At 40.2% G+C, this 13719-nt stretch overlaps 1 protein-coding gene across 1 annotated transcript in view; it reads right to left on the bottom strand.

Annotated features, from left to right (window-relative positions):
* Nucleotides 1-12512, bottom strand: part of SLC7A14 (solute carrier family 7 member 14) — an 83679-nt gene extending 71167 nt beyond the window's left edge. Inside the window, exon 1 of the mRNA XM_007946622.2 lies at nt 12209-12512. Within this exon, the coding sequence (XP_007944813.2) occupies nt 12209-12512 (304 nt within the window). The remainder of the gene's footprint in view (nt 1-12208) is intronic.
* Between the last annotated feature and the right edge of the window lie 1207 nt (nt 12513-13719).

Below are 13719 nucleotides of genomic sequence, written 5' to 3'. Positions count from 1 at the left end.
CCACAAAGCCAAGAAAATCTCTTAAGATTTTGAGAGATTTGGCCAAATAGTTTCTACCTTAACATATGTTTCCTCTTCTGGAAGGTCATGGGTGCAGCAGAATGTGAGTTCTGGTTCCTGTAACACAGTAGTTCTCAACTCTGGCTGCACATTAGTATCCCTTGGGAAATTAAAAAACACCAGTTCCCTGGCTCCACCCTAGTACAATTGCATTGGAATCTCTGAGGGTGGAGCCTGGACATCAATATCTTAAAAAAAAAAATAAATAAACAGACATTAAAAGAAAACTAAAAGACAAGCCACAAACTGGGAGAAAATATTGTAAAACACACAAAGGACTTGTATCCAGAATTTATAAAGGACTCTTAAAGCTTCATAATAAGAAAATAAAGAAGCCAATTTAACAAATGGGTAAAAGATTTGAACAAAGACTTCCCCAAAGAAGATATATAGATGGCAAAGAAATGCATAAAATGTGCTCAATATTATTAATAATTAGGGAAATGAAAATTAAAACATTGAAATATCATATTTGCCCCCCTTTTTCTTTTTTTAAACTTTTTATTGTGATTTGGGTGAAAGTTTATGGAGCAAATTCATCTTCCATTCAACAGTTTATACATTTGTTTTGTGACATTGATTGCATATCCCCACAATGTAACAGTTCTCTTCCCACTTCCTCCCTGTGTTAACCTTCTCCCTGTGTCTTTCTTTCCTATGCATTCCTGTCTTCTGAGCTTTATCCCTATGCAAATACTGCCTGGAGTGAGTTGCTGGGCCTATGGACTTGGGACCATAGTTACAAGGGACATCAAATTCAACTGGCATAAAATAGTACACAAAAACATTGTTCTTAAAAGCATGTGAGTGAACATCTAAGTAGGATGCAACTATTTGTCTCTCCTCACTTGGAGCAAAGAGTGAAGACAATCAAAGACACATGGAAACAATTAGACCAAGGGACTAGTGGACTAAGGGAAACTCAGCTTACCCAACCCTGAGACCAGAAGAGCTAGATGGTGTCTGGCTACCACTGCCAACCACTCCGAAAGGGATCAAAATTGGAGATCCTGGATAGAGTGGGAGAAAAATGTGCAACAAAACTCAAAATCATGAAAAAGACCAGGCTTACTAATCTGATAGAGATTGGTGGACCCCTTCAGACTATGGCCCATCATCACCCTTTATGCCTAGAATTGAACTCACTCTCATAGTGCACATTTCAGCCAAAGAATAGACAGACCTTTAAGGTGAACCTTTGCACCAGAAAAGTATGCTCTCCTTAGAATAGTCAATCATTACATACCTTTTAAAATGGTAAGCAAACAAACTAAACAACTACAAACTCTGATAATTCTGGGTGCTGGCAAGGAACCAAAAAACCAACCAGACTCACCACTATCAATACTGACTCATAGCAACTCTATAAGAGAGAGTTGAACTGCTGTTTCCAAGGCTGTAAATCTTTCTGGAAGCAGACTGATACACCTTTTCCCTCCGTGGCAAGGAACAAAGTAAGTGAATTTTAAATGTGAACTCTCATATACAGTTGGTGAGAATGCAAAATGATAAAGTTGCTTTGGGGAAAATTTGGCAGTTTATTGTAAAGGTAAACATACACTTAGATCATAGAACCCACAATTTCATTCTTGGGTATTTACTCAAAGGAAATGACAACTTGGGTTCACACAGAAGCCTATACATGAACATTTACAGTGGCTTTTCTCTTAAAGAGCTCTGGTGGTGTAGTGCCTGAGGCATTTGACTGCTAACCAGAAGGTTGGTGGTTCAGAAGGTTGGGGGCAATCTACTTCTGTAAAGATTTACCGCCTAGGAAACCCAATGGAGGTCACTATGACTTGGGATCGACTTGATGACTGTTTTTGTTTGTTTTTTATTCTTCAAGGCCCCAGACTGGAAACAACTCAAATGTCCCTCAAGTGTTGAATGGATAAATAAACTATGATATACTTATACAATGGGATACTACTTAGCAATAAAATGGAACAAAATACTGATACATGCAACAACATGGATGAATATCAAATGCCTCATGTTAAGTGAAAACAAAGTTCAAAAAATTACATACTGAATGATTTCATTTGTATGACATTCTGGAAAAGGCAAAACTATAGGGACAGAAAACAAATCAGTGAATTTTAACAATTCCTTTGATGATGAATATGGGCAACCAACATAGGAGCATTTCTATTTCCTGTGATTTTGTCACAACAGAAATCACACATAATTTCATATCACATCACAGTTGGTGCAAGTACCTCAGAATATCATTTATACTCATCACTACTTCAAAATTACAAAAATTTTTAGACCTACTGTTGTTAGTTGTTGTTGAGTCTATTCCAACTCATGGTGATCCCGTGTGTGCAGAGTACAACTGCTCCATAGCGTTTTCAAGGCTGTGGCCTCTTGGAAGCAGATCATGAGGCCTATCTTCAGAGGCACCTCCAAGTGGGTTTGAATTGCCAGCCTTTCAGCTAGTAGTCAAGAGCTTTCTTGTTATGTGTGTTATTAAAGAAGTATATCTCCATATCACAACTTTTGTTTTTTTCCACATGTTCATAGCTATATTTCAATATAATTGGGTTTCTTTGCCATTCTGTTATATCATTGCATGTATTTTAAAATGCTATGCCTTACCAGTCTGTCAAAAGGATTCATGGCACAAAAAAAAGGTTAAGAATCCCTATTTGGGGATGTGAGAAAGAGTTTAGACAAAGGTAGATTCAAACCTAGGCTCTGCCAATTTCTTGCTCTTTTCCTTTGAATGAAATTACTTAATCCCCTTGATGCTTGAATTTCTTCCTCTTTGATCGAGGAAAGCAATACAGAAACAAAATCTACCTCAGGAAACCATTCATTCTTCAAAAGATGTATCAAGCACCTATTGTGTGACAAGAAGAAGGCAGTGTTCTGAAGCTACAGTAATGAGAACAACGAAGACAGTCCTTAAGCACTTATACAGGAGATCATGCTGCATTATGTGTTTACCACAGTGACTGGCATAAGACAGGCACTATAAACATTATAGTATTTACTGAGAAAACCACAACATAAAATGTTTATCTATATGCTGATTTATGTTGCTTCCCACATAACTACTGTTGGTTTATCTAGCTCATGCCTTCCCATCAAAGATTTTTAGAGGCTATGGGCTAGGCCTTATACTCACAGGGGGGTGGCTTGCTAGATGAAAAAACACAGGGTTTGGAAACAAATGGTCTGGCTTCCAAACCCTGCTCTGATACTGACCAGCTTTGTGAGCATGGCAGCAATCAGTCATTTTCCCTTAAAGTCTCTCTTTCCCCTACAGTAATAGAACCACCAGCTTTTAGATGGGCACACAGCCACTGGGATAAGGACAGCATTTCCCAGACTTCCTATAGCTAAGTATGGTTATACGATCAAGTTGTAGCCAATGGAGATGTAAGCAGAAGTGATAAAAAAGAAAACAGATCAGTTGCCTGACACTGGGGTGGGAGGAGGGATTAACTACAAAGATGCAGCATTAAATGATTATCTGGGCTGACAGGAATCTGATTACCAAAAAATATATACAACTTCATGAACTTAATAACAAAAAGACAACCCAAACATAAAATGGGCAAAAGACTTGAATAGACATTTCACTAAAGAGAACATTAAGATGGCCACCAACACATGAAAAGATGGTCACTGTTATTAGCTATCAGAGAGATGCAAGTCAAAACCACAATGAGATACCATTTCACTCCGACTAGGATAGCTAAGATAAAAAAAATAAACTAAACAAAAACAAATATTGGTGAGGAATGTGGGGATTTGGAACCCTTACCCATTGCTGGTGGGAATGCAAATGGAACAGCCATTGTAGAAAACAATGTGGCAGTTCCTCAAAAAACTATAAAAAGAACTACCAAGTGACTCAGAAATTCCACTCCTAGGTATACGCCCAAAAGACTTGAAGGCAGAGACTCAAACAGAAACTTGTATACCAATGTTCATTGCAGCACTATTCACAGCAGTGAACAGGTAGAAACAACCTAAATGCCCACCAACAAATGAATTGATAAACAAAATATGGTACATACATACAATGGTATGATACTCAGCCAGTTGGAGAAACAAAGTCTTGATACATGCTACAATATGCATGGGGCAGAAAGACATTATGCTGAGTGAAATAAGTCAGTCACAAAAGGACAAATATCATATGATCTCACATGTAAAAAGAAAGAAAAGGCAAATGTGCAAAAACTAAAGTTTATTAGTGGTTAGTAGGTGCAGGAAGGAGGGAGGAAGGGGTGGTTAACAGTGATGGGAAAATAGCATTGATTAAGGGTAGGGTTGTATGGCTGGTTACTGTAATTGCTGTCAATAAATAATACACCTACAAAAAGTTGAACTGGCAAAAGTTGTGTGAGAGATACATTTGGAAAAAAGAATAGTGGTTGGGGCCCTTTATGTACAGCCAAAAACCTCATGGGATTTGGGTTTTTGGTTTGGAGGTTTAGGGTCATGGTTACATGAGCCGTCCCAGTTAATTGGCCTAATAACATATTTAGTGACTCTGTTCTACTTCCTATTTTGATGCATAGTGCCTGGGATCTTGAAAGCTTGCAAGCAGCCATCTAAGGCACAACAATTGGCCTTTATTTGCCTGGAATAACAGAGGAAGAAGGAGAATCAGGAATAGGAGGAGGATATGGAATGTGTGGCTAATTGCCATGAACAACTGCCTCCTTTGCGATGAGACCAGAAAAATCGGGTGGTGTCTAGCTACCATTAAAGAACATTTTTATCAAAGATTCTATCGAAGAATCCTGATCAAAGTGGGAAAATGCAGAATAGAACTTCAAATTCCCATGTACTCATGATTTCCTAGAGCCACGGAGGGTGGAGGAACTCCTGAAATTATTGCTCTGAGATAATCTTTAAATTTTAAACCCAAAATATCCTCAAGTCTTCTTAAAACCAAACAATAGTTTAGCTCACTTAGTGAAAAAACATCCGCCTTCAGCATCATATTTTATAAAGAACTATCTACATGAAATCAAATTGACAATAGCAACTTGAAAGATTAGATAGGAACCTTAGGGGGCAGTGAATTTATGTTAGTGGGAGAGGAATAACTTAGAAAAGGAGGGTGAGAATGGTTATAGAACACAAAAATGTAATCAATGTCACTAAATGGTATATGTAGAAACTGTTGAATTGGTATATGTTTTGCTGTATATATTTCCAACAATAAAAAAATAAAATTATATATATAAAGGATTACTTGGGGTTATGGAACTCTTCTGCATCTTGATTGGGGTGGAAGTTACACAATTTGAGTGTTTCTCTAAACTCATAGAAGTGTACAGCCAGTCCTCACTTATTGACATGGTTAGGTTCTGAAGAACAGGGCATTGTGTGAAAATTGAAGTTACGTGAAAACTGAGGATGACCACATTAGATCACAAAATGGAGGATGACTGTATCATTGCATAACTGCCAAACTGCATAATTATACAGCTGCCAAACCAATGAGAATCACAGCCCAGCCAAGTTGACAGTCAGTGTTATCCTCACCTTGCACCTGAGCATTCATACATTCATATTGCTTAAAATACTTGAATAGTAGATGTTTTACTGTTGTTGTAAATGTGAAATGTTGGTTAATGAGATAGTCTATAAATGAGGAGTAGGTGTATATTACAAAGGGTGAATTTTATTGTTTGTAATTATAACTCAATAAAACTGATTCTCCAAATATCCATTATGTAGAATAACATCCCCAAGTGGTTAAAATCCAGAGCTAAATTTGAGATATATTGTTGCCATAAAAGATTTGAATCAAGGCTCTGTCATTTTAAACGTCAGTTTCCTCATATATAAAATTGGAGATAATAAAACATGCCTTGAAGAGATACTGTGAATTTTCAATATGATAATGTGTGGCAAGCATCTAATATAGAGCTTGACACACAATGATAATAAACACTTATATAGTGCTATATACTAGGTATTGTACCAGGCACTTTATATTCACCTGATTTTGTCATCACAACAATCCTATGGATTATTGTTATGACCATTTTCAAAGTGGAGAAGCTGAGGCTCAGAAGAGTTATGGAACTTTCTCAGAGTCTGTCACAATTAGTTGTGGCTGATCCAAGTTCCTAGCTTAAGCTTAACATTACTGTACAGATTACTGTACTATTTCTGAAATTTTAATTTCAAACATCCCACACTTTGAGTGTCATTTCCTATCCTTCTAGATTACTTTCTCAGCACTCTCAGTCCAACAATTTCCTGACTTAATTGAGATCTCCAGTTTCCATTCTCCTACCAGTTTTCATGAATTATCACCACCCTCATATTCTCATTTCTCTTCTTGTCCAGCTGCAATTGTATGGTGCAGCACTATTTACTCTTTCTTTGTAAACACCCTTAACCTCATTGCTCTTTCCTTCTTTCTGCCTGGCAAAAGCTAAGCCTAGTTATCCTGATTTTCCATTTACTTCACTCTTGTAACCAAGGAATGATTATTGCTGGAGAAAAATGCATGAATGTGGAGATTGGACTCACCTTCAAATTTATGACTATTTATTTTAAATAGGCAGTCAATGCTGCCCAATTTGGTATGCACCAATGAACAAAAGTGTTAGCTGTGTTACTCCTACTTCATCAATGTAAATGTGAACACATGACCCAAGAAAAGCCAATCAGAGTCCTTCCATGATCTGAGAATACTGGGAAACGGTTTCCTTTACTTTGGTTTGTGAGATGGAAAGATGAAGAGATAAGTTTTCTAAAGTTGAAGCCAAAATATAGGGGAAAAGACAACTAAGAAGTGCAGAGACAGAAAACATGCAAGAATACCAATTCCTAGATGCAGTATGAGCCAATACATTCATGGTAGGCAATGTACTACAGTGTCTTTAAGTAGAAAGAGTTCTGACTAACCGAGACTTTAGGTCAGGGACAGTGAGGATAGTGAAGGCAGATTGATTTGAGAACAGTTTAGGAGGTAAAACTACCGGGACTTACAATTAAATGTGAAAGATAAGACAAAAATGGCTAGCATCTAGGTTTCTGCCTGGAATGGTGTGTGTGTCAGAGAGGAAATGTAGTTCAGGAGCCAATTTGGAGGAAGAGGCTAAGTTGGGAACATGTTGAATTGAAATGTGTTTGGGATATCCAGATGGAAATGTTTGGTAGGCATTATGAAACTTGGAGGAAATGTATATGAATGAGATATGAATATTGATACTGATATAAGCATCAGGATGTTGACGGCAGTTGAAACAAAGAGAGAAGATAGAATCACCTTGGAGAATATGTAACATGATAGGAATAGTGGGAAACATCAACATTTAAGGAGCAAATGGAGAAAGGGAAGCCATGAAGGAGATAAAGAAGGAATGATTAGATAAGTAGGAAGATTATAAGGACAATGTGGTCATACAGTAGTCAAGAGAAAGTAGAATGTTTCAAGAAGGATGGCATGCCCTAATTTGTCAAATTCAGCAGAGAGTTTCAGTATGATATGTGCTGAAAAATATTTATAGGTCTTGGAAAAGAGAATGTCACTAATGATTTTATTAAGACTAATTTCAGTAGAATTATGGGAGCAGATTCGCAGTGGGTTGAGGAAAGAATTGGAGGTTAAGAACCACTGAAGATGATTCTTGAGGAGTTTGAATGAGAAGAGAAGGAAAGAGATTAAACAGTTGCCAGAGGAGTACTAGGAAGAACTAGATTTTAGGCTAGGAGAGACTTGACTAGAGGAAGAAACCATTTGAGCAGGAGAGGCTGAAGATATAACTCCCAGAAGAGGAATATTGAGGATGTAGAAGGAGATAGGGTTAAGGGAACAAGGAACTGGCTCAGTTTAAGAGCAGAAACACTTTACCCTCTGAAATGGGAGGAAAGGTGAGAATGGGTAAGGGTGTAGACACACAATCAGGGGAAGAATATTTAAGGAGCTCATGGCAGATATCTTCAAGGAATTAAGATTGTCTGCTCAAAGTGAGGAGATGTGAATTGAAGGGAGCTTGAAGACAGTAAGTGAAACTGTAGAACAATTATTAAGATGATTTGACAAAGAGCAAGTGAAAGAATTTGTGGGCCCAGCTGTGTGCTCACCTATATGGTTAAGTGATCCTTCTAAACAGCTTTTATTTACCTAAGTGCAGACTTGGGAAGGAAGAGATTCTGGATTGGATTTTACTGGGTAGTTTCAGAGGCTGACTGGGGCACAAGGGAATCAAGGGGCTAGGGGCATTATTTATGATATGTAGGAGTAAGTATACTGGGAATGAGTGAATGAGCTGAGGTCAGAGAGCTGGATTTTAGTTTAAGGTTTTTGTGGTAAAAGACTTCCACGCGATGACAAGACCAATGTGTGGCCATGAAGGTGGTGGATGATATGACTCTGCCACTGGAGGTGAAGAAGGCTGTGGGCATGGCAATATCTGGACATGAATGAACTAAATTGGTGGATGGGTTTATCTACCTGCATGTTCAAATTGCCTGCAATAATGGCAGAAGCTGGACCGGAGAAGACTGTGTGAGAGAGTGACTGGGAGGTAGGCGATCAGAATAAGTAAGGGTTGAGGGTTTTAGGTTGAGGGGGCATGAGCCTCAGGAGGATGAATTTTAATGGTTGCTTACCAGTGAGAGGCATGGGGCCAAGAGCTTTGCATATATTTTATCATTTATTCCTCACAACAAAGCAATATTATTATCCCCACTGCAGGAGTTAAGGTTGTACGTCGACTTGACTGGGCCTGGTTTTGAGTGGCTGGGCAGCTGGATGTAGTTATTCTCCAGGATGAGACTGATAATCAACTCCATGGTGGAATAATCTACTGTGAGCAACTGAATTGCTGCCTTAGGGATGTGGTTTTTTTCCAGTATATAAGAAGATGCTTTGAGAAAGGTCTTGAGCTTCTTGGCACATCTGGATCCTGCACTGGGCTGAGTCATCAGTGAGTGGCCTGCTATGTTGTCTGCTGATCTTGGGATTGCTTCTGGACTTGAACTAGTGGCCTGCCATATTGGTTGGTAATTTTGGGACTGTGCCATTTTACTTGTCTACCTTGGCTTTGTCAGCCTCAGCAGCCAGCAGCTGCCTGAGTTAACAGATGCTTCCAGCTTCAGGGCTGGGAGCAAGAGGCAGAGCTGAAGCCCATGGTTGAAGGGTCTTCATTCAGCCCCTAGAGCCAGCACTTTGAACTTGGACGTCTAGCCTCCAAAATTGTAAAGGCACACCCACATGTGGTATATTCCTATTAGAGTAGCACTAGAGAACCAAAGAACCCACATTGCATATTAGGAAAATTAAACTCTCACAGGTTCCAGAACTTTCTGAAGATTGCTAAGCTAGGCAATGGTGGAGTTTTGACATGATGGTAGAACAGGAATCTGGAAGGGATAGTGGGGAAGCACCTTGTGAGTGCTGAGAAGTGTAGAAGAATGGGTGAGAAGTATGGAAGAATGGGCGGGAGCGGGGAAGCACTGTCCTTAGAGTTGAGCCAAGTTTTAAGTAAGGCCAGAAGGAGAAAAGGACTGTTACTGGAAAAGATGATCAGTGTGGTATGGAGAAGTTGGAAGTTTAGTCAGGGGAGAGCCAATGTGGTGATGAATGAGAGTGGAAGGAAGTCAGTAGAAGGGGACTTTCCTTTAGTTTGGATCACAGGGGCAGTGAGAGGCCTGGTTGAAGAAACGTGGCAAAAATATTCTAACTGTGTCACAAGTTACTTTGGTCCTAGACTTGGCTGAGGGCTATATGCCAATTCTGGCTGGCACCAGTGGGGAGAGAGTCAGCTACAAGGTGTGGAAAATGTTAAGAATGTGGCCATAATTGGAGAGATGGGCTCAACAATTGGAGGAGAGGCGAAGTGAGATTTTCTTCTGCTATAGGAGTGAAAGGAGCTCTGGTAGCATAGTGGCTAAAAGCACTTGACTGCTAACCAGAAGGCTGGCGGTTCAAACCCACCAGCCACTCCTCGGAAGGAAGGTTGGGCAATCCTACTTCCGTAGTGATACTGCCTTGGAAACCCAAGGAGGGGTCGCTATGAGTCGGGGCTGACTCGACGGCACATAACAACAACAACAACATAGGAGTGAAGGCATTTTTCAATTTTTGTGGTGTAAATACTCCCACCATAGCCAATTTCAAGTTAACAACATGATGTAACTGAATGTGAAGTTGGAAAAAGATGTGCACCACTGGGGCTTTTGGCTGCTGTTGAGAGCTGGCTCCAGCACAAAACTAGCTGGACCAATCTTAGACCTTCCCTCTGAGCAGTGGAATAGTCTAGACTATATAGTCACAATGACCACTGTGATCATGGAGGTGGGCTTGTAGAATGCTAGGAGCAGTACTGGGTCTCATTCTGGTTTCTAGATGTAATGGAGCACTGTGAAGGAAAGATGTGGGTGCTCCATTCACAGAATCATCATGGTCTGAGGAACAGGGCATAATATGAAGTCTAGAGGAGACTGGGAAGTCCCTATCAACTGGGCAGGACCCTTAGCCATCTGCTCTATGTCCTCTGTGGGACTCTAGATACATGTATGCCTGTGTTTCTACCATTACTATTCTGTTCTATATGATAATACTTTCAGATTTACAAATTTATGGTGAGTAAGAATCAGGCACTTTCCTCCAAGAAATTTCTTTGCCAAATAAGTTTAGAAATGGCAGCAATCAGGTTAATAGAATTTCAAGTCCCTAAGAAACTCATCGGTGTAGTGCCTAAGGCATTTGACTGCTAACAAGAAGGCTAGCAGTTTAAACCCACCAGCCACCCCTCGGAAGGAAGATTGGGCAATCTACTTCCATACAGATACTGCCTCAGAAACCCAGGGGAGGGTGGTCACTATGAGTTGGGACCGACTCGACGGCAGTGAGTTTTTTTTTTGGAAGAAACTCACCTATGTGAATAATTTATTTTTAAGAATAAAAGTCCTTTGTTTTGTAGGAACCTCCGTTATTAGGACATTCATGCATATGAGAAGGTATCTTCAGGAAAAAAACGTAGTGGTAAAATCATTAAGGAAAATAAGCCATGACAGGAGATCAACAAACTCATTCTGGAAATATTGTCCTCATCAAATTGAAAGATGTCAAATATAAACCAAATGTAAACTGATTGTACCCACAGGGTGTGTGCATCTCACATGGATTAAGATAGCTTAATTTGGATGTATGATATCAATGCAGCGTGTTTCTTTTAATGGAACACATTCGTACACAGACTCCCAACTGAAGGTAGGAGTCCTATTTCTCCTGAAAAGCTTGAAGAGACCAAGACATTCACTGTCAGTATATGGGCTGATCCACATGAACTGCCACAAAAACACCCAGCAAAACTCGTGCTTTTGCAATATGACCATCAAGAAGCAGGATATTTTCCTTTTCTTTCTTTTTTAAATTGTTCACTGACCTTTGCCTGGCATGCTGAGAGATACTATGGATTACAACTCAGGAGAAGGCAAACCAGCCTTCTCTACTGGTTTGGTGCATAGGAAAGAGGGAAAAGAAACAGGAGAGCCATTTCCCAATTTAGGAACATGTAAGTCCCGGTACTTCATTTTAAAAATGGGGGGCGTGTGACTCTTTCTCAAGGAAGGAGCTAGTTGAGCTAGCTCTGTAGAATATCAGTCTGTTGAGGTGCTTGTGGCAGATGGTGCTTTGTGATTCTCACAATAGCCTTAAATCTCCTAGACTGGCTCCCTCCTGCTTGGAGGTTACAATGTCAGTTTGAGGCTTGTCAAGTCCCAATCATAGCAGATTTATTAATTTGTCTGTTTGCTACACTGCCTATCTTTTGTTTATTATTGTATATCCTAGCATCATCCACCCCTCCCTGAAAAGGCATTAATCCATTTTCCAGTGAAAGGGAGAGTTATAATGAAAATAGAACCATTAGAATGTGGATGGGAATGAGAAGTTGGCAGAGGTAGGGGCACCAGTATATTATTTACATGGAAAAGCCAAAGAAGAAGGATGTTACTACAACTGAACGAAAATTTAGCCCTGAACTCCCTGACAGCCAAGACAAAAAAAAAAAAAAAAAAAAAAGCATGATGAACCACTCTTCTGCCAAGTCATACATCTCTCACCACTAAGTACCCTGGAAGAGTAGGATGAATGGTAACCAGGCCAGTGAGCACGCTTTCCATATGCCTTCCCCTGAACTGAGACACTCACCTGATAATATGGATGCAACAGCTGCAATGATGAAGGACACAATGACACCAGGTCCTGCCATTTCCTTGGCTACCAAGCCAGACACTACATACATCCCTGTACCCACGCAGCTGCCAACACCAAGAGAGATGAGGTCCACGGTGGTGAGCACCTGGGCTAGCTTGGTGCCATGTGCTGTGGTGGCCCCAGTTCCCTCCAGCATAGACTCCACTGGTTTGGTGCGCAGAATCCTGGAGTGCATGGCATACCAGGCAGCCCCCCACTGCACCCGCCGGGGGTCCAGGGAGGTGAGGAAGCCACTCATCATGAGTGATAGGGATTGCGGTGAAGGTCAGCTGATGGAAGAGGGCTATAGAAGCCTTAGTAGGCGGTTCTGGAATTCATCTAGTGAACAGAAATCTCCCTCTCAGGAAAGGTCCAGAGGGACCCCAACCAGCCTTCTCCTGGGCATGAACATCTGCAGGCAAAACACAAGAAAGAAGAGGATGAGATCAAGAGGGAAACAAATCATGACTGGGAGGCATAGCTGGAGGTTAATGCACTGAACTGGTAGAAGTCTATTCTGTACGCTAGTAACATGGGAGGGGTGCATTTTTAAAGTACTCTACAGCTAAACGTTCAAAATAGCACTGTGCTGAGAAGCCTAGGACATTTACCTTTACACTAAGTATCAGCCTATGCAATCTGCTAATGTCATTAATTAATACTACTTAGCACTTAATGTGACACTTGTCTGCCTCTAAAGGCTTTGCAAACATAAACTAATTAGAAGAATCAGGTGAAATGTGGCAGTTTGGTTTAGAGGGCTTGGGTGACAGCTCTACTGGTTTCATTTCTTCACAATGTCACCTTGTGCTGTATTTTTATTCTTGACAACACCTTAAATACCACTATCCATTGGATAGTATATATGGCAGAGCCATTTAAAAGCCTAAAGCGTCTATATTCATTTCATATTCAGATATGTGAGAAAATGTGCCACATGTATACCAGGAAGATGTATACCAGGAAGATGTAAGAATGACTGCTTTTCTTGAGGTCTGTGGGGAAAATAATGGACTTATATACTTAATTTCAACTCAGCTAACATATTGAGCAGCCATTATGTGCCAGGAATTGTGTTAGGCTTGGGGATGCAAAGATGTGGTACCTGCCCTCATGGAGCTTCCAGTCAAAAACTGGAGATGATGGACACTCATATCACAATGTGAAAGGTTTTCCCTGCTCCCCCTGAAAAATTTGTCTTTTATTGTTTTTCTTATTATAAAAGTATAGCATGTCTATTGCAGAAAAGTCAGACAATATAAACAGAAAACAAACATGTGAGTAAACAAAATTCTACCCAACTATTGATGATTCATCATTGTTGTTGTTGTTGTTATTTGCCGTTGAGTCGGCCCCGACTCATAGCGACCCCTCCTAGGGTTTCTGAGGCAGTATCACTACGGAAGTAGGATTGCCCAACCTTCCTTCCAAGGAGTGGCTGGTGGGTTTGAACCGCCAGCCTTCTG

This window comes from Orycteropus afer, unplaced genomic scaffold (assembly GCF_000298275.1).
Source record: "Orycteropus afer afer isolate SDZICR_OR568_19922 unplaced genomic scaffold, OryAfe1.0 scaffold00168, whole genome shotgun sequence".
Lineage (NCBI taxonomy): Eukaryota > Metazoa > Chordata > Mammalia > Tubulidentata > Orycteropodidae > Orycteropus > Orycteropus afer.
The sequence above is the reverse complement of the archived record's forward strand: the minus strand, read 5'-3'. Positions and strand labels throughout refer to the sequence as shown.